The sequence below is a fragment of the Megachile rotundata genome, chromosome 15 (assembly GCF_050947335.1).
Source record: "Megachile rotundata isolate GNS110a chromosome 15, iyMegRotu1, whole genome shotgun sequence".
Taxonomy (NCBI): Eukaryota; Metazoa; Arthropoda; class Insecta; order Hymenoptera; family Megachilidae; genus Megachile; species Megachile rotundata.
The window spans coordinates 4,092,655-4,111,024 of NC_134997.1; the positions used below are offsets into that span (position 1 = coordinate 4,092,655).

The 18,370-nt window shown below is 28.9% G+C and overlaps 3 protein-coding genes across 10 annotated transcripts; 1 reads left to right on the top strand and 2 right to left on the bottom strand.

Annotated features, from left to right (window-relative positions):
* Positions 1-368: 368 nt before the first annotated feature.
* On the top strand, positions 369-8,455 carry Wdr81 (WD repeat domain 81). Of its 4 annotated transcripts, none has more exons than XM_012292866.2 (23): positions 370-530; positions 609-847; positions 957-1,113; positions 1,262-1,517; positions 1,594-1,756; positions 1,846-2,259; positions 2,331-2,531; positions 2,617-2,762; positions 2,839-3,026; positions 3,104-3,684; positions 3,757-4,178; positions 4,262-4,555; positions 4,678-4,838; positions 4,905-5,582; positions 5,668-5,843; positions 5,917-6,197; positions 6,267-6,396; positions 6,469-6,643; positions 6,717-7,123; positions 7,223-7,516; positions 7,592-7,741; positions 7,813-7,919; positions 8,030-8,455. In XM_012292866.2, exons 2-23 carry the CDS (start codon positions 632-634, stop codon positions 8,259-8,261), a joined length of 5,829 nt encoding a protein of 1,942 aa, XP_012148256.1. In that variant the 5' UTR covers positions 370-530; positions 609-631; the 3' UTR covers positions 8,262-8,455. The 4 variants fall into 4 exon arrangements, with proteins under 4 accessions (XP_012148255.1, XP_012148256.1, XP_012148257.1 ...); XM_012292867.2 differs by having other exon boundaries at positions 4,923-5,582; XM_076540149.1 differs by having other exon boundaries at positions 372-530; positions 4,920-5,582.
* Positions 8,312-11,675, bottom strand: Rint1 (RAD50 interactor 1). 3 transcript variants are annotated; one of them, XM_003706479.3, is made up of 12 exons: positions 11,461-11,673; positions 11,141-11,379; positions 10,902-11,075; positions 10,697-10,831; positions 10,347-10,608; positions 10,054-10,279; positions 9,822-9,987; positions 9,451-9,631; positions 9,164-9,384; positions 8,905-9,070; positions 8,701-8,834; positions 8,312-8,623 (listed from the first exon to the last, which is right to left on the bottom strand). In XM_003706479.3, exons 1-12 carry the CDS (start codon positions 11,587-11,589, stop codon positions 8,446-8,448), a joined length of 2,211 nt encoding a protein of 736 aa, XP_003706527.1. In that variant the 5' UTR covers positions 11,590-11,673; the 3' UTR covers positions 8,312-8,445. The 3 variants fall into 3 exon arrangements, 2 of the variants coding, with proteins under 2 accessions (XP_003706527.1, XP_012148254.1); XM_012292864.2 differs by lacking the exon at positions 10,902-11,075; XR_001096986.2 differs by lacking the exon at positions 8,312-8,623 and having other exon boundaries at positions 8,905-9,026; positions 11,461-11,675.
* A 350-nt stretch (positions 11,676-12,025) lies between these two features.
* Positions 12,026-16,897, bottom strand: LOC100877786 (forkhead box protein J1-A). Of its 3 annotated transcripts, XM_076540247.1 has the most exons (5): positions 16,394-16,897; positions 16,254-16,304; positions 15,480-15,762; positions 14,692-14,870; positions 12,026-13,917 (listed from the first exon to the last, which is right to left on the bottom strand). In XM_076540247.1, exons 3-5 carry the CDS (start codon positions 15,724-15,726, stop codon positions 13,495-13,497), a joined length of 849 nt encoding a protein of 282 aa, XP_076396362.1. In that variant the 5' UTR covers positions 15,727-15,762; positions 16,254-16,304; positions 16,394-16,897; the 3' UTR covers positions 12,026-13,494. The 3 variants fall into 3 exon arrangements, with proteins under 3 accessions (XP_076396362.1, XP_003706526.1, XP_076396363.1); XM_003706478.3 differs by having other exon boundaries at positions 16,254-16,896; XM_076540248.1 differs by lacking the exons at positions 16,254-16,304; positions 16,394-16,897 and adding an exon at positions 15,873-15,982.
* Positions 16,898-18,370: the final 1,473 nt, after the last annotated feature.

Here is an 18,370-nt window from a genome sequence, read left to right on the forward strand (position 1 = left end):
TTTAATGTCAGATGATTGTTAAGCTAGTACACAATACTGTGTTTTAACTGTATTTTACTGTAATAAATAAACAATGAAAATGCTATAGCGTTATACATGAATTGTAATGTTCCATTTTCTGTTTAATATATATAAATAAATATGTGTGAAATACAATGTTCGTTTTTAAAAAAATTGCAAGAAATAATAGGTTAAATTAGACCAGTCATATTATATTGTATATTTTGCTAATATATTTCAGTATTTTTAACAAAAATGATAAACCTTATCTTTGGAATATTAAATCAAGAATAGAATAAAGGACTGTAAAAACCTTTTAATATATAAAAAATTATACTACATATGTTTACTTTGAATTATTGTTATCTATCTTTTAATGTACAAATATGACAGTACCATGAAATCGTATTTAAACATGGCGTTCTGTGTCAGCTGTTTTGTAACAAACAGCTGTGTTTGACAGTAAAAGATACTAAACACACAGTATAAATGCAAATTTATTTATTTGTACATATTTTAAGTTAAATGCGGTATGAACATAGTAAATAGAGAAAAATGTATTAAATTATATGTTTCTTGTGAAAATGTATTCGAACTTTTCATTATAGATATAAATAAATTATAAACAAAAATGGATACAATAAAGAAAGATCTGCTTGTGCCAACAAAATATATAAAAGTAATAGATGGCAGAATTTGCTTAACTGTTCATAGAAATTGGCTTACTAATTTACAAACTGTTGGTCCGATTTCTTTTCTTAATCATGAACGATTGAGTGATGATGAAATTGCAGCTCAGCCTATGCTGGATGAATTAGGCCCAGACTGGATGCGAATATATGTTAGAGTACGTTAGTTTTCATTTATTAGATTAATGTATTAATTATAACTATATATTGTGCATAACATATTACTTTAAGTAGTATTGCAATACTTTTAAAATCATGTAATTTTAGGTGTACGAGAAACAACATAAGTATGCTGTTCCACTTCCAAGGGGAAGGCATACAAGCGGAAATACTCAAGCAGATTTAACATTTTCACAATTGATGCATTATGTGGCAGAGACTAACTATAGAAATTTATGGAAGGAGTGTTATAAAAAATATTATAGTAAATATTTTAAATGATTTTGAATATATTATATTTTTTCTTAAATTATAATAAATTTATGTGTATATATATGTATGTATGTATATATTTATATATGTTAAGTCATGCCTTTAGGAATATATATAACTTTGATTATTTATATATATAGGTCCATGGAATTGTATAGAACAGAGAGATCAATGCAACATAACTGCTAATGTAAGCGATACATCAATTATGCAAGAAGTACTACAAAAAATGTATGGTTGCATTTTAATTCAAATTCAAAATGGGTTAGTTGTATCTGTATCACCTGGTATATCCAATGAAGTACATTGTAACCTTCTACCAATATTATGTGCTGTTGAAACTACATCTGCATTCTTAACTTTACACGAGCAAACAGCAGAATACTCTGTTCGCGAGTATGTATAAATTGTATTCAGTAATAATGACTTACTTATACCTATATTTATTATTAATTTACTACTATTATTCAAGGTGTGTTATGTACAGTCCTGCTGCTTTAAGCATGAGTCATGGAAAACCATTATTTCTAATATATCAACTATTACAGTTGTCTAGAGATTTGCATGATCGTGGCTTAGTATTAGGGGAAATTACTCTTAGCGATATATTACTTATGGATAATTTTACTATTCAGGTTAATATTTAAATGTACTTCTGTAAATGTTTGTCACTAATTCAGTTTTCCATTGAAATCATAACTACTTCTCCAGATTTTATTGCTAGGTACTACCAAAGTTAAGTGATAATATATATTTAAAACCTGAACATGAAATACCTAAAATTTCCACTGCTCAAGAAACAAAAGGAAAAGGTTTCAATGGTCATATCAGAAATTTTGATATGACTTCATCGATTGCTATATTACGAGGAAACCCTGAATTTGGGATGAATGAAAATATTGAGAAATTATGTGAAATGTGGGTGTATAGTTGTATCAGTAATTATGACTATTTAACTGCATTAAATAATATGGCTGGAAGAAGATACGGAGATCCGAGTTGTCATCATGTGATGCCTTGGGTCACAGATTTTACATCAAGATGTGGTGGTAACTGGAGAGATTTAACAAAGTCTAAATTTCGATTAAATAAAGGCGATAGACAATTAGACTTAACATTTGATTCGCAGTCTACAGAAGTATGTACCTGAAAACATTCATAACAGTTTTAATTGATTATAATTATTGCTGAACATATCAAAATGTTTAGGTAGGACATCATGTATCTGATGTACTATCAGAAATTACGTATTATGTTTATCTCTCGCGCCGATACGACAAGTCAGTTCTTTGTAAATACGTTCGACCTCAATGGGTCCCAGGAGAATACCCTGCTTCTATACAACGATTACACGATTGGAGTCCAGACGAATGTATACCACAATTTTTTACTGATCCCAGTGTTTTTAAAGTAAGTGCTTTATATAAAATATAATCATTTATAATTGACGTGTAATTATGTTATAATTATGTTATGTTATGTTAATTCTTTATAGTCTATACATGAAGATTTACCAGACTTAGAAATTCCTGGATGGGCTACGTCTCCAGAGGATTTTATTGAAAGGCACAGAGAAGCTTTGGAAAGTTTTCATGTATCCGAAAGATTACATCATTGGATAGATTTAACATTTGGTTATAAGTATATAGCAATTCTTGTTGAAGTGTATAATAATACTCGTGTAGCTATTATTATATTCTTTTTTCTTATTTTGTAGATTATCAGGTTCAGCAGCAATAAAGTCAAAAAACGTTTGCCTACAGCTTGTTGACAATCATACCAGATTAACTAACGCTGGTGTTGTTCAACTTTTTACACAACCACATCCACAAAAAATTATTCCTTCACCTTATTGGTGTAAAATTCCACCTCGTTTACGTTCATCTTTCATTATTAATAAGTATAGTATGTTTAGTATGTTTGTCGATTATTTTAAGATAATGTAGTTTCAATTTATTATTGATCAGTACGTATTATTACAGAAAATGATCAATCTGGAAACAGAACTAGTGATGATGAAGGTCACAGTTCAGGTTTTGAAGAGGAAGAATTACCAACATCAACTCTAAGTACATCAAGATCATCACCTTTAGTTTTAAGTCGATTATTAAGTCGCTCCCGAGGTTCTTTACTTTCTACTGAGGATACTGTTAAACAAGATAAATCTATGAATCAAACAATAATTCTGCCAAAAGATTATAATCCTGTTACAGCAATAATGCAAGTAGAAACTATACATGTATTTATGAATAAAGTGAGCTCTCAGGTTTATAAACCAGAGATTGAAGTACACGAGTTATCTACAAATTATAAACAAATTGTGGCCAGTGGACGCATTAAAGAACAACAAATTCTTGGTTGTTTAATTGTGGAAATATTTTTGTCAAACAAGTTTCGAGCAACATGGAACATTGAAAAGATGTCATTTCCAAAAAGACTTACTACCTGCATAAACACCTTAAAAATGTCTGCTGATGGTTTACCAAAATGTGTTAGAAATGCTGTTGCTTTATTACTTCAAGTTGATATTATACCAAGTAGTTATAACATTGATAATATAGAAGTAAGTATCATTTTGAATAATAAACATAAAAAGTAAGATATATTAATGTCTTAAATATTAATGTCTTGTCAGGTAACTGATACACCATTTCGTTATCCTACTGTTACATACATGGGTCTACCTCCACCATCTGCCCATCAATTTCTCCAACCGATACTTTCTGGAAGTTTATTTCCATTTTCTAAGTATTATAAACATTTGTTTAATATTGTGGAAATGTTACAAGAATATAATAGTTTAGTACGTGAATTAAATTTCATAATGAAGGCTGAAGATGACATGGATTTTATACTTAAAACAAAAACAAAGTTCCTTTGTAAAATCAGTGAATGTAAAGTTAAGGCAATCGCAAGTGAATTGGAGCATCTATTATCCCATACTGGAATTGCAAGGGAAGCTTGTTTAGAGCTAATAGTACCGCATATACAACAAATAATGGAAGAACCTTATAGTGCTGTTTTAGCTGCTTGGTATTTGTTTGATCCAATTGCTAAGTACGTAATAGTTTATACATAACTATAATTTCATATCATATTTAAAATTAAAGATAAGAATTAATATATTTGTAATTTTTTAGGGCATTGGGTCCTAAAGATACTGCACAAACATTCCTACTGCCTATTATGAAATTATATGAAAATGGTTTCTTTATGGATACTTCTTCGTATGCTGATATATTTCCACCGGGATTGTTAGCAAAATTTAAAACTACTCGTTTATATCATAGAAATTTTCTGTTAAAACTTATGGTAAGGTTAGGTTTACGACGGTTTCTAGAAAATTTTATTACGCCTCTTGTGGAAGCAGTTGGAGGATATAGAGATTACATACAAGGATGTTTAACATATATCCACAAAACTGGCAATCTTAAGTAAGAAAATTTTATAGAAAAGTATTTATGATATTGTTTAAACGAAATAATAATTTGTAAAAAAGATTCAAAGAATTCAATTGATAATTAATTATTTTAATAATAATTTTATTATTTTAAAGAACATGTGATTTAAGCGGAACTTGTAATGAAGGAGAAGGAATCTTATCTCCTCTGGATGAAGATTTCTCTGTAGATTCAGAACAAAATATGCCTTTATCACCTGGACCTGTAAGCAATGATTATGCGCGTGATACAAGCACAAATGACAATGATGTTGAAGGTGAATGAAATCAATTATTTTTATTAACTATTATGGAGAAAAGTTTATTAAAATCATCTCAAGAAGTTTCGTCTATTACAGAAGTATTTACAATGGAAACGGATGAAAATTCTTGGGTATCTTTAAATTCTGGTGCATCATATGATATTGATTTACACGTTGATCTAAATTTGAATCTCAATGATGACTTAAATGAGGAAGGAAATAGAATCTCACCTGTTAAATCAATGAAATCACCGACAATTCCAATACCAAAAGCCTCCAGTTCTTCAAATAAATTCAATAATATTAGTTGCAATGTAGGAAGTAGAACTTCTAATGATGAATTTGCTTATAGTGGACTTACTCATTCTGATAACACTTCTGATGAAGTCCCTGCTGTAGGATTAGAGGAACAAAATCCTGTAATAATTCAAACAGATGATATTAAATCTAATACCGTAATCCATGAAGACATTCAAATAGATAATATTTACCAAAAATCTACTTCAAATGAATGTACAACTTCTGAAATGAGTGCAGAATCTATTACTTGGTTATCTCATCGGCTTGGTCCTGTACTTACTGCACGATATTTATCTCGAAATTTATTAAGAATGCTTACATTATGTTATACCGGGAAAGAAAATTTAACAATTATCGGCGATACTTTGTTATCTATGGAAGGCATTACTTGGAATAAAAAGGTTTTAGTTGGTGATCATAATGCTGCTAAAGTTTTGGAATGCCTTGCAGCTATTGCAGGTTCATTTATTTGTAGTAAAGAGATATTTATTTTAATAATAAGTATATATCTTTAAAACTGAATGGGAATTAAATATTTGTACAGGTTTATATGGAGAACAGATTATAGTATTACAGTACTTTGCACATATGGTTGAACTTTTAGCTCTTTGTAAAAGAAAATTAACACAGAATTTGGAAGGGGGGCTTATTTCATGTTTAACTCTTTTAAATCACATTACACCATATCTCAGTGATGCTGTATTGATGGATGTACTGCACGTAAGATTATATTATATGAATTTTTTAATGTTACAATGTAACTATTTCGTTAAAAATTTATTTTTAATTGTAGGAATCAATTGTAAAAGCAATACTATATCCTACAGTTCGCATATTATCATCTACAAGATTTACTTTTCCAAATGGTGTCATCGCACGTAATGTAATGGCAGAGAAATGTTTGGAAACTTTATTCATGTTTAGTTTACGATTAGGAAGTATCATGACAAGAAATCATCTGGCTGTACCTATTCAACGATTTTTCTTAGCATTTGATAAATCATTCAATCAAAGTATTGCAGAAAGTTATAAAAATGAAATTAGTCAAAAGACAATAAGCGAGCATTTTACAAGGTATTTTTGTGACAGTATTACACATCAAAATTATGTTATAAAAGTATCTATAAATATATATTTATGTAGGATAAAGGTTTCAAATGAAGAGAATAGAGACGCTCTTGCAGTTCAGTCAAATTTTAATGCAGACGTTGCCGATTCTTATTCTCCACCAGCTACAGAAAATATGGATATATCAGATCTTCAAAAAAATAAAGTAAGTAAAAAGGATATAATACATACAAAAATCTTAGTAAATGCACTAATTTTAACTTCAATGTATTTTTAGGCACTTGAAGAATTAAGAGCTGTATTTACAGCAGAATTTGCTCATAAAACATACATGCTTTTCTATAAATGTATTGACAGTGAAATAATGGAACAGATACTTAAAAATCATGAGCACATACATAATTTATGTCGTAAATATGAACAGGAAGCAAAAATCACTTGCTCTAATACTGGTATGTTATACGTTTCTTTTTATCAAATTCATAATGTCAACTTAATTTACCATTTTGTTTACTCATTTTAAAGATGATAACAAGTTTAGTGCTTCGTGTAATAGTAACTACAATATGATGGAAAGTACAGAATCAGTAAATAAAGATGCTTTAAATTTTGGAAATATATCAGTAGTGGGAAACAGATTTGCAGTACAAAAGAATAATATTGGAGATCACATAGCATCTGAAAGTTCACATCAAGAAGCAAATTATTCCTCATCCACCGGAAGACAGTTACGAGGAAATTGGTTAGCATACTGGGAACACGAAATTGGAAGATCAGAGAAAGATACAGCATTTAATATAAAGCAAATAAAACTACAAACTTTTAGCGGCCATACTAACAGTATCAAATGCCTATCTGTATTGGATAATGAGAATAGTTTTATGAGCGGCGGTAGAGATAAAACTGTGAAATTGTGGAGTTTGAGAAGTCAGGTAATATAATAAATTGGGATAAAGAAATTTTTTATGACAAAAAAGAAATATATGTAGCAATAATTAGACTTTCTATTTTTTTACATATTTTGTCAATAGGGAGATGGAAATACTGTTTCATCTTGTCAATATACTTATACTGGGCACAAAAAATCTATTCTGGCTCTAACATTTCTAGAATCTTTAAGATACGTAGTTACTTGTGATAGTACAATTCATTGTTGGGATCCTTTCATGGGTTCTCTTCTTGGATGTCCAGAAAGTTCTCGTCCTGTTCCTGTAAATACACTTATTGCAAGTCCTTCACCATGTACAACTTTACTTGCTGGAACAACTGATATTACACTCAGAGTTATCGATTGTCGAAGTTTTCAGTATGTAAATGAAATGAAGGTATTTGTTAACTGTATCCTAAGATTATTCGCAATATATTAAATATTAATTAAAGAATAATTTCTCCCTTTCCAGGTTTCCGTAAATCCAACAGGTTTAATTAGATGCATCGCAGTAGCGCCTAGTGGTTATTGGGTTGCATTAGGACAAGCATCAGGTTTTTTAACAATTTTAGATATTCGTACTGGTCTTATAATTGCCTCTTGGAAAGGTCACGAATGTGAGGTATGTTATAATATCATAAAGCATTTAATTCTTTAAAGTTCAGAAAGTTTTTTTAATAGTAACTCTTTTAGATATTACAATTAGAAGCAATTAATGAAACAACTATAATTAGTTCTTCTTTGGATGAAACTATTGCTGTATGGAGTGCACTGGATGGAAAACTTAAATTTCATATGAAGTAAGATAAAATACAATTTTGTATTAATCAGTGTTTTGGATATATTTTTTTATTTCTTGCTTTAACTTGCTTATTTTATGATGTACATATTTTAAGCTTCAAATTTCCAGGGGCTCTACCGAACCAGTGCATTGTATGTCTACTTACGAACAAGAACTAATAATAGGAACAACGGCAAATCGAGTAGGAGTTTACTCATCCATTGAAACAACAGCTGTATTTTCGTCATCAAAACTGAAATCTGATACTTTTAAAGGACTTCTTACTACAATGGCAGTTCTTCCTCTCAATCGATTATTATTATTAGGCGCAGATAATGGAGGTATAACATTAATTTGTTAAATATTGTACATAAAAAAAATCTCTAAGTATATGAATAAATTTAAATATAATTTAAGAATGTAATAAGTATAATTTTACTTATAAATATACAATTCATCTATCTTTTATCAATTATTATACAAAAAGGATATCTGTAAGATTGTATAACAAATTCTTTTTTCATTTAAATATAAAAAAAAATATTTTACACATTAGTAATATCTGTTCTTGTTCCAATTATTTGTAATGCCAATTCAGGCGTCATTTTATAAACACCAATTTCTGCTAATACTTCTTTTCCTGCAACTTCATCATGAAGCGCTTCGCGTAATAAGATTGCTGAACCTAACATGATATTTAATAAAATGCAAGCCTCTTTAATCCTGAAACGTAATTGTCACTAATATATCTCATTTTAAAATTACTTTTGAGACATACGCTACTATTATTAATAACTTACAGTGGAAAATATGATTCTGGCTCACTGATATATAAACCAAACAATGGAAACAAATTTCTAAAAACATCATGCTGTAATTGCTCAGCTCCACCTACATTAAAATGATTTACCAAAACTACTTCTTCTAAAAGAAACTGTAATAAATAATATTTGTAATAAGTATTTAGTACATAGAATTCATTACTTTTAAAATTAATATCTTACTTGATCGAATTGTGAAGCCAAATTCTTCCAAGCTTGATGAAATAGGGGTAAAGCAAGCGTAGTATGTAATAGATTAAGTTGTGTTGCTAATTCTTGAAACATAGAGTAACCGCTTGGAGTAACTGATAAAGAAATTACTTCTTTAGTAGATTGCATTGCAAACCACCTATTAAATAGATTTTATTTTAGATAAAAAATATTGTGATAAGTAATTTATTTTATATGAGTATCAATTCATGTATTTAAATTTCATACTTACTTATCTGTTCTATATGGTCTACTTTTTGCTTTTACATCCAAAGCTACAGAGTCAGTAATTTCGTTAATCCATTCTTCTTCTGATCTTCTTAATAGAGCTACAGCTTCATCAAATACTGTGCCCTCAACTTCCCCTATATTTTTAGTAATGTCATTTCCTTCTAATGTCGCTATTTCAACTGCTTCAAATTGTTTTTTGAAAAAATACAATTGCAAGAAATGCTATAACATTAATAAATAATATCAGAATAATATACTTGAGCATTTAATTACTTTTAAAACACTTACTACTGTCACACCCCACTCTTCTAGGACAGTTGCAACATAATGTAATGTATTAAGAATGCATGGTATAAGAGATGTTAAGAATACATGGTATGAGAGGTGTTCATAATTTTCGCACAACAATTGAAGTAACCTTATTCTCCAATCATCAATTAGTTCTAATTGGAGTTCAAGAAACTGTAACCTTTATAAATTTTATTTTTCTATAATATTGTTTTCAATCATTTATTATACATGAAATTATGTCAACCAAATTACACTTACTTAAAAAAATGTTTATTTCTAAACTAGGGATCATTTATATAACTGAATTGACTTAGAAACAAAAAAGATGACTATAATTAATAAAATAAAGTATTGTATATAGTGTTTACCTATGACCTGGTTGAGGTAAATGCTTATATCTATCAGAGATTGTAGTAAGAAGAGTGAGAAAAGCATCTGCACATTCAGTGACTTTCATGTCATCACAATCAGAAGTTATTAATTTCTCCCAAGCTGTATGTGAACTTAAAATAACATCCATCTTTTCAGTAGCATCTAATGTTTTAAAATATTCATGTTAACTATTATCATTATACATGAACTTATAATGTACACTCTTACATTTTTTTTCCATATTAATCCATTTCACAAAAATATGAGCTTGAGTAAGAACAAATACAGTGGCTGGTTGAGCTGAAGGATAAAATAAAGTTTCCCTTAATTCTCTTTCAAAACTTAGAGCTTCATCAACCAAATGAGCAAATAATATATCATCATATTGCACTAATGACAATTCGGAATGAAGTTTTTCAACTGCCAGTTGCACTAAAGCACGCATAAATTCTACCTATTAAAAAAAATGATATCAGTATCTTTTTAAGCGTAAAAATTAAATGTATTAAATGCATTAATACCTTCATATCTACATAATTAAAACCTATTGAATTTGCAGTTGGTTGTATATTCTTTTGTATCCACTGAACATGATCTTTGATCCATGTTAATACCTGAGTAAAAAACCACTCTGGTTTATCTTGTCGATTTGTTAGTTTTGTACCTGTGAAGTGATATATGAATCTTTGTCTAAGAGGTCGCACCATCAGTGAAATTGGTAAACTCACAGGCTTAAAGTCTGTTAATAATACAGATGTTACCACTGATTTTACAGATTCTTCTCTAGACATTGTGTTAAAGGTAGTTTCTTTCTAATAAAACTGAAGTTAAAGAACCAAAAGAAAATATATCAGATTAATTGGAAGGATACGGTAACTGTAAATGTAATAAATATTTCGTAAGTGTCTTAAATTTGTTTAATATTTCTGGCATGGATGTATTTAACGAATTTGTATTATTGCCGCAGAAGGGCCACTTCAATGCTTTTAATGTGTCATTGTATTCTCTGAAAATTGTTAGATATAAGTATATCATATCACACTGAATTTAAATAAATATATTAGGTGGAGATATACTTGGATAATTTGTCTTTTATGAGATTATGCCAGTAGTGTAAAGTTTCATTGATATAATTTTGAAGATAATGACAAGCTGACAACCTCAATTGGCAGCTAATACTTGTAAGATTTGTGTACAATGAAATGACTGATTCATCATTTCCAATTGTTAAACACAATTGTATTTCATCACTGAAAAGGTATTCTTTTATGTTTGTCAGAAATTATTAAATATGCTTTACTAAATAGTAAATTACCTAATATCTTCAACATATTTTATAAAATTTAAGTAAGATAAACATTTTTCTAAATAACTTATGGAATTGATAATTTCTTGTACTTTTAAACTTCTCTCATTTTCATGTATTGTTTCTTGTACATTTGATCTGAACTCTATAGAAGTTTGTTCCAATCTTTGGAATTCAGTATTAATCTTCTCAACACTTTCTATTACAGCTTTTACTTTTGAAGGAGCTTCAGTTGAAGCCATTGATAACTGAAAATTAAGTTTTGATATAAGTATGTAATGTATTTATTAAATATTAAATTAATTTTTATAATTTTTATAAACAGATACCGATTTTTCAATTTCATTCTTCTGTGCAATAAGACGTTGATGAAATTCATATATTTTATTTTGTCTTTCTAAATCAGAACCTAATTCTGCATTGAATTTCTCTAAAATCTTTTGCTTTGTGTCTGTCATATTGTTATTATATTAGAAATATTCTCAAATGTAATTGCATCTAAACTGTAATAATTTGAGGTTATGAAATGGTATTTGTGACATATATCAATGATCTATACAGTAAGTAACAAGTAAGGGGAAAATTTTCTGACAACATGAACCCCGCGAAATTCAAATGAAATACTATTATAGGTCTAAATTTCTGTGATGTTACATTACTAGGAATATAAAATAGATTAAATAAGGAAAAAATGGTAAAAAGTAGCACATGTTCGTATAATGTTAAAGAATAAATATGATGAATATAATTACTGCTAAACTATAATATAAAATGCAATATCTACGTAAAAAAGTCGTGAAATATAATAATATTAACGAACAACAATTTAACAGTCAAATCAATTAATAAATAAAATTTATATGTATATCATGTAAATATTACAAAACAAAAGTATTTGTTTTATACATAAGATTTGTATGTACGTCATATATCAATATTTATTCCTATGGTTTCATACATGGTATATTCTTTAAATCTTATAACTAATTTGGTGCATGATTATTAAATTATGTGTACTAATTGTAAGTAAAAATAAGCACATTTTTCTTCTTAACTAAAAAACGGAAAGAAACACTTATAAAAATACGAAGAAGAAAAGAATATATAGTGCGCGTAAAAATATTTCATTTTGCAACTAATTTGGATAGAAATTAATTTCCAGTGGAATTATTAAACTAATTTATCATCGCGTATATTTGATACTTCATTATTTACGATCAATATCAACTGTTAGATGATATTCATGAAACAAAAGTAACGTTTGGAGTATTCCGATTTTTCAATTGGATTAAAAAATATTTGTTAATATCAGAATTTTATTGAAAAACGAGAAAGATATCTTCTGGTAATGAACTTTTACAATAGTAATAGATGTACATATAATTTTGCACAATTATTAGATTAAACAATTTCCTTTGTTTTCCATTTATTTGTTATTACACAATTGCTTCTTGTTTACTATTATAATTAATTTTTCATCACTTCGTTGTTCAGAAAGGATAATTTCTAGAATGTTCAAATTCGAACAATTTAAAATCTTACACCGAAAAATTGAACGATCAAAGTATAAATTTATTTGCGGATAATAATTTAATAAGGCACTTTGTGTTATGTTGCTTTTAAGCAGAAATATAAATGGTACTCTGCACGAATTAATCGACTTGGCAAACGCATGTTAATTTTGTAAATCGTAAATGTCTATTTAATTATTCAAAGGCACACTGTAAATTATTGTGTCACAAGTATTATAATTGTATCTTCTTACACAATATTATCAATTAGCAATCTATCGCAGAATGAATCTGTTCATTCTCTCAGTCGAATAATAAGCGAGAATCAGGTCTTTATGTTAACAAATACTATCAACAATACTGGTTAAATAAACATAAATTATCACTAAAATTAATTTAAAATAAACATCTTATGTACATATATGCTTATTAATTAAATTTTATATGTTCTTGCTTTTCTTCTGGAATACTTAATTTTCAATCTCTTTATCAAATTATCTTTGTTCGATTTTGTAAAACTATAAAAGCTCAAGGAAGTTAACATGGTCAATGTCGTAGTGAAATTGGACGGATGTAATCGGACGTATTAAGATTATCTTTTCACGGCTTGTTTTCAGTTTTTAAATTAAAATTTTCAAATTTTAAGATTTTCATATCTCGAAATTTTCAAACCTATAAAATCTTTAAATCTTATTTTACAAATTTTTAAATAGTAATTTTCAAATTTCCAAATTCTCAAATTTCTTTCCACTTTTTTCTTTTACTGTTATCTAATTAAATTATATATATAGACAACTACCGCGTTATTCAACATGTTAAAAACAAAAAGAGGGATCATTCAATCAATCAATTTTAAAGAGTATCCAAAAGAGAATCTAGGAGATCTAACTGATTCTCGTCCCAACCCGCGGTAGCGATTAATAAACCGGTTAAATCGTCTTCGCTTAAACTAACTTGCGTCGATTCTGGTATTTCTGACAGACAGTCTGGAATCGGAGGAGACACGCTACTCGGCGGTGTTTCGTATAAAGTTGATAAACTGTTGATCGATGATGCACCATTGTTTTGTGCACTATTTGTTACCGTTGTTTTCGCCAGAGTTAAATTTTTCGTTCCACGAACTCGTTGCGACATCGTTGCACGACGTTTTGATTTCCTGCCCTCTTCCATTCTCTCCAAATCCAACTTCCAGAAACCACCTTTGCCCGGTTCATCCTTTGATCGTGGTAATTTCACGAAACACTTATTTAACGACAAATTGTGGCGAATTGAATTCTGTTTAACATAAAATATCATTTGACATTGAGATAGTATTTTTTAGTGGTTCCTGAAATAGGCTACCTGAACAATTTGATGATACTTTTGATCGATTTTACTTCTGAATTATTCAGGCGGCATTTTTCAGAAGCCACGTACAGAAATCAGTGAAGATCATAGTGATATAGCACAGAATGTGGTTATAATCTGGCAAAAATAAAATTTTTCAGCAGAATTATTTTTAATATGTTCTTGTATGAACCTACATTTCATCGTTCTAAACGATATGTCCGAAATTTGCACGGTGTGATTTGCGCTGAAATATTATCATTCGCGAATATCTCGTCATATACTAATTCTATGATAAAAATACTTATTATAAGATTTATAGCTTAGAGAATTTTCTTTAGAAAAGGATCTTATCTATCATACCTTCTGATGGAAGTAAGTTATCATATACGAAAACAATTGTTTCAATGAAAGATACTGATAAGGCCATTTTTGTAGGTAGTTTTCTGAATTATAAATTCTATAATAACTATTTTTATCGTGCAATTAATAGGTACTGAAATATTCGTGAACAATTGCTTTTCTATTGACTTTCGTTAGCAAAGCTGGTGTTCACAACTTCTGATGCATCAAAACGATGAAGTAGGGATTAATATAGAAATATAGACGGCTGTGAATTATTTTGAAGACTGAACATATTTCTAATCGATTTCCCTGGTCTACAATGGTGACACATCACTACAATTTTCATTGTGTCATAAAACGAAGAAAGAATATTAATACCTGCCAAGCTGGATCAGCGTATTTGTAAAATAAAAAATTCTCTCGAATCCACGCATATATGTTCGAAAGGGACACTTTATTGTTATTTGCACGCATCGCCAGACATATAATTGTAGCGTAGGAGAATGGTGGTTTTGCATCAGGGTCGGTTCGATACTTTTCAGCGTTTGCAGCAAGATCTGTACAAGAAAAATTACAGAAAATGTTAAAAAGAAATTTGAAAAATTAAAAAATTTGCAAATTTTGTAATTATCAAATTCCCAAACTTTCAAATTTTTTACTTTTCAAAATTCTAAATATCCAAATCTTAAAAATTCTAAATTTCCAAGATATTACATTTTCCAATTTCCAAATTCTCAAATTTGTAGTCTCAAAATTTCAAATTGCCAACTATTCACCCTCCAAATTCTCAAAATCACAATTTACCCCATATTAGCAATACAATACTGCCAGTAAATATTCAAAATAATAAAATATTGATAATATTGATTCTGCAAGGTCTCTATATCAAGTTTGCTACCAGTACTTATTTATAAATTTGTCCATTACGAATTATACATTCTTTGCCACAAAATAACACGTAATAGACTAATATAATTTTAGAGTATCATCAATTGGTCAATGTTACGTTATATTTAAGATTATACGTCAGATGTTGATTTCTGTCCTCTTTAAAGCGTATTAAAACAATTATAATTTTATATAGGAATTTGAAGGCGTTACACACATGTGACGTTAAAATGAACGTATAGCATCATGCAATTAATAAATAAATGAAGTTTATTTACCTAATTCAGCTTTGATCAAGGGTGAAAGCTTCTTTTTCGGTTGTCGCGTAACAGGCGGCGGAGATGGAGAACAGGGTGGTGTTGGCAAGCTCGAGGCACTTGTAATGTCAAGCGATTGTAACCACGTAAGACTCGTTAATTCCGCTTCTACACCGTAATCCTCACTGTGCATATTCTCTTTGCTATCTGACGAATCGCAATCAATCGGTGTCTCAGCGTCGATCGTTTCTGCTTTCATTTTCACCATCTTTCATCGCATAAATATCGACCGCATGCCAAGAACCTGCATAGAAATATCGAAAACGCAAATACATGTATCCCGATATTACATGAAATTACATAATTTCATTTGCTCGATCATTGTACCTTTCGATCTACAACAGGACAACTTACAATTTGCTCTGAATTGAATAACTTATACGAATTGTAATATTAAACAATGTAACACTTGCAAGAAACTTCTTGAATAGTATTTGACAAAATAGAACAACCTGTGAAAAAATAGAGTTGCTGTTCTTAAATCAAATGGAAAAAAACTGCTGCAAGCATTACAACTGAATTATTCCGCATTCTTTTTTATACTGACATATTCAATATATAAGTGCTTCAAAAATAAGATAAGTGTTATGTTATTGTAAACCTTGAATAATTTACATTTGCAAAAATAAATAGTAAAATAATTTTGAAATATTTTGCACTTTTAAATGTGTGATTTATAACGGTGTATATTGAAAAAAGGAATAGAGAAGAACATTCTTAATACTGATGTATTACCTTAAAGTTATGGGAGATCATAGGAGGTTGAGTGGGTCGATTTGGTCGCACCTTTGAATGTTTTAAAAAAGCAACGCATCGGAAGCAAAGATTAACACGAAGAAAGATTCTATTGCATTTTATTTACATCGTATACGTACATTTTCACTGACATGTGAAATAAAAGATCTAAACCGCATGATCGTTCGAATGAAACTAGAACTAAGGGGTAGTGAAAACCCTGATAAACCCCCACTTTGAATCTACTTCGGCCTGGCTGGTGTGCGTGACAGGTGTTGGCTCTCCTCTGCAGGTGGACCATGTGTACCTACACTACGTGCCATTCGAACCTGCGTGCAAAACCTTTTTCTGTCTTTTAATTTCCCTGACAGTTAAACAGGGGAGAAACTCGCCATTTTCACCTTTAAATATTTTACTCTTATCTCAAGCTGCATTTTTGCAATTCTTAAACTCAGCGATGTGCAAAATAATCATAAAAATTGCAGGCTGAGAAGGATTCCCTAAACGCACAATAAATGAAAATACACATCACTCAGAGGAATTATTCTTCATGACAAACGTCATGCTTGCAAGATTGAAAAATGAATTCTGCAAAAAGGTACATTTTTAAAGCATATCATAATATAGAATAAAAATTTAGAGGCGAGACTTTTGACATTGTTTCGGATTAAAAGAAAACAAGGAATAATAGATTAAAATACACAACAATCAAAGAAATATGTTTTTCTTCACAATAATTTTCATGCTTACAAAATTGCGAAAATAAATTTTAAAAGGTGTGTTTTTAGATTAATATATTATACAAAATAAAAACAAATCTAAGGGTGAGAATGGTAATAATTCAACAAAGTGGTAATTAAATTCTAAATTTGATATAAAATGATATTTCTCGAGTTATTGTGTATAGTATGAAATGTTACAATTTATTTAATTTATTGTCTGTTCTGATTATTTTTAAATATGTAAAATACAGGAAAGTATATATACGTATACTATAAATATATTTGTAATTGTTTAAAGAAAAGTTTAATTAATCTTGTAACAAAATATTCTTCAAAGGTTAACGGCGAGACAATTTTTTTCTGCATTATAATGCATAGTTAGTGTGCTTATCTAGCACCTGCTCTTTGTGAAAGACAAAGACCATATGACTTATGTATTGCATACGTATATGTGTATGTAATATATTTTTTGATAATGATATTTTGTTTACAAATCATTTAATAAAGTTACTTGTTATATCACCTGTACTTGAACTGATCGTTATCGTCTGTATTTTAACTGATCATTATAAGTATGTTATATGAAATAATATAATACACATATTTTTTTATTTTGTCAAACATAAATGAATTATGAATATTGTAATAAATGAAATTATCGGATATATTTCTTATCTTTCATAACACAATTTTTCGTTGCATCTTCTCAAAATATTTATGGTATTATTTTACATTAAATTTGAAGTATTTTATAATGTATATGATACTGGAATTTATACATATAAGAATCATAATTGTTGTTCAGGATGATTCAATAAAAAAAAGGGAAAACACGAGCAATTACACAGAACGTTTTTACGAAGAATATTATATTTCATATAATTCTTTGAATCACATTACTCATTGTTATTGACGTAAAACAAGCGAATGAATATAACGATTCTAATGTGCAGTTAATGTACTGTATTTATAGCTCATGAATCATCGGCGTGTTTATTTATTTTATTATCATCCTACATGAATAATCATATTTAAAAATGAACAAAATGTTACAGATGTATTAATATTATATACCTTTACAGTTCATAGGAATACTTGTATCAAACTTAATGAATAATACTTGTATCTAGTGTTCTTTAATCTCATAAAAATAACAATGCATCTCGAAAATACCAGTAATGCTATCGGTTTGAAACTTACACCAAATAATTTGTGTAATATTTAAAAACATTTAAATTATATAATATTTATGCAAGGTCTTGCGTTATTAATTTACATATACTTATGGTGATCATTCCACCTGGTAGAAAATATGGGGAATGTCATAGAAATGTTAAAAAGTTCATGGATCAAATTAAAAAAATTATATCTCACTACACCTACAAACTACGTATA

Excerpts from the sequence above, each read along its gene's own strand:
- Wdr81 (XM_012292865.2), top strand. The coding sequence starts at position 632 with ATGGATACAATAAAGAAAGATCTGCTTGTGCCAACAAAATATATAAAA. Across the intron at positions 2,260-2,330 it reads TTGATTCGCAGTCTACAGAA|GTAGGACATCATGTATCTGA; the intron begins GTATGTACCTGA and ends CAAAATGTTTAG. Across the intron at positions 2,763-2,838 it reads GATTTAACATTTGGTTATAA|ATTATCAGGTTCAGCAGCAA; the intron begins GTATATAGCAAT and ends CTTATTTTGTAG.
- LOC100877786 (XM_076540247.1), bottom strand. The coding sequence starts at position 15,726 with ATGGTGAAAATGAAAGCAGAAACGATCGACGCTGAGACACCGATTGAT. Across the intron at positions 14,871-15,479 it reads CTTGATCAAAGCTGAATTAG|ATCTTGCTGCAAACGCTGAA; the intron begins GTAAATAAACTT and ends TTTCTTGTACAG. Across the intron at positions 13,918-14,691 it reads ACGCTGATCCAGCTTGGCAG|AATTCAATTCGCCACAATTT; the intron begins GTATTAATATTC and ends TATGTTAAACAG.
- Rint1 (XM_003706479.3), bottom strand. The coding sequence starts at position 11,589 with ATGACAGACACAAAGCAAAAGATTTTAGAGAAATTCAATGCAGAATTA. Across the intron at positions 10,280-10,346 it reads TTAATTATGTAGATATGAAG|GTAGAATTTATGCGTGCTTT; the intron begins GTATTAATGCAT and ends TTTTTTTAATAG. Across the intron at positions 9,071-9,163 it reads AGACCATATAGAACAGATAA|GTGGTTTGCAATGCAATCTA; the intron begins GTAAGTATGAAA and ends TCTATTTAATAG.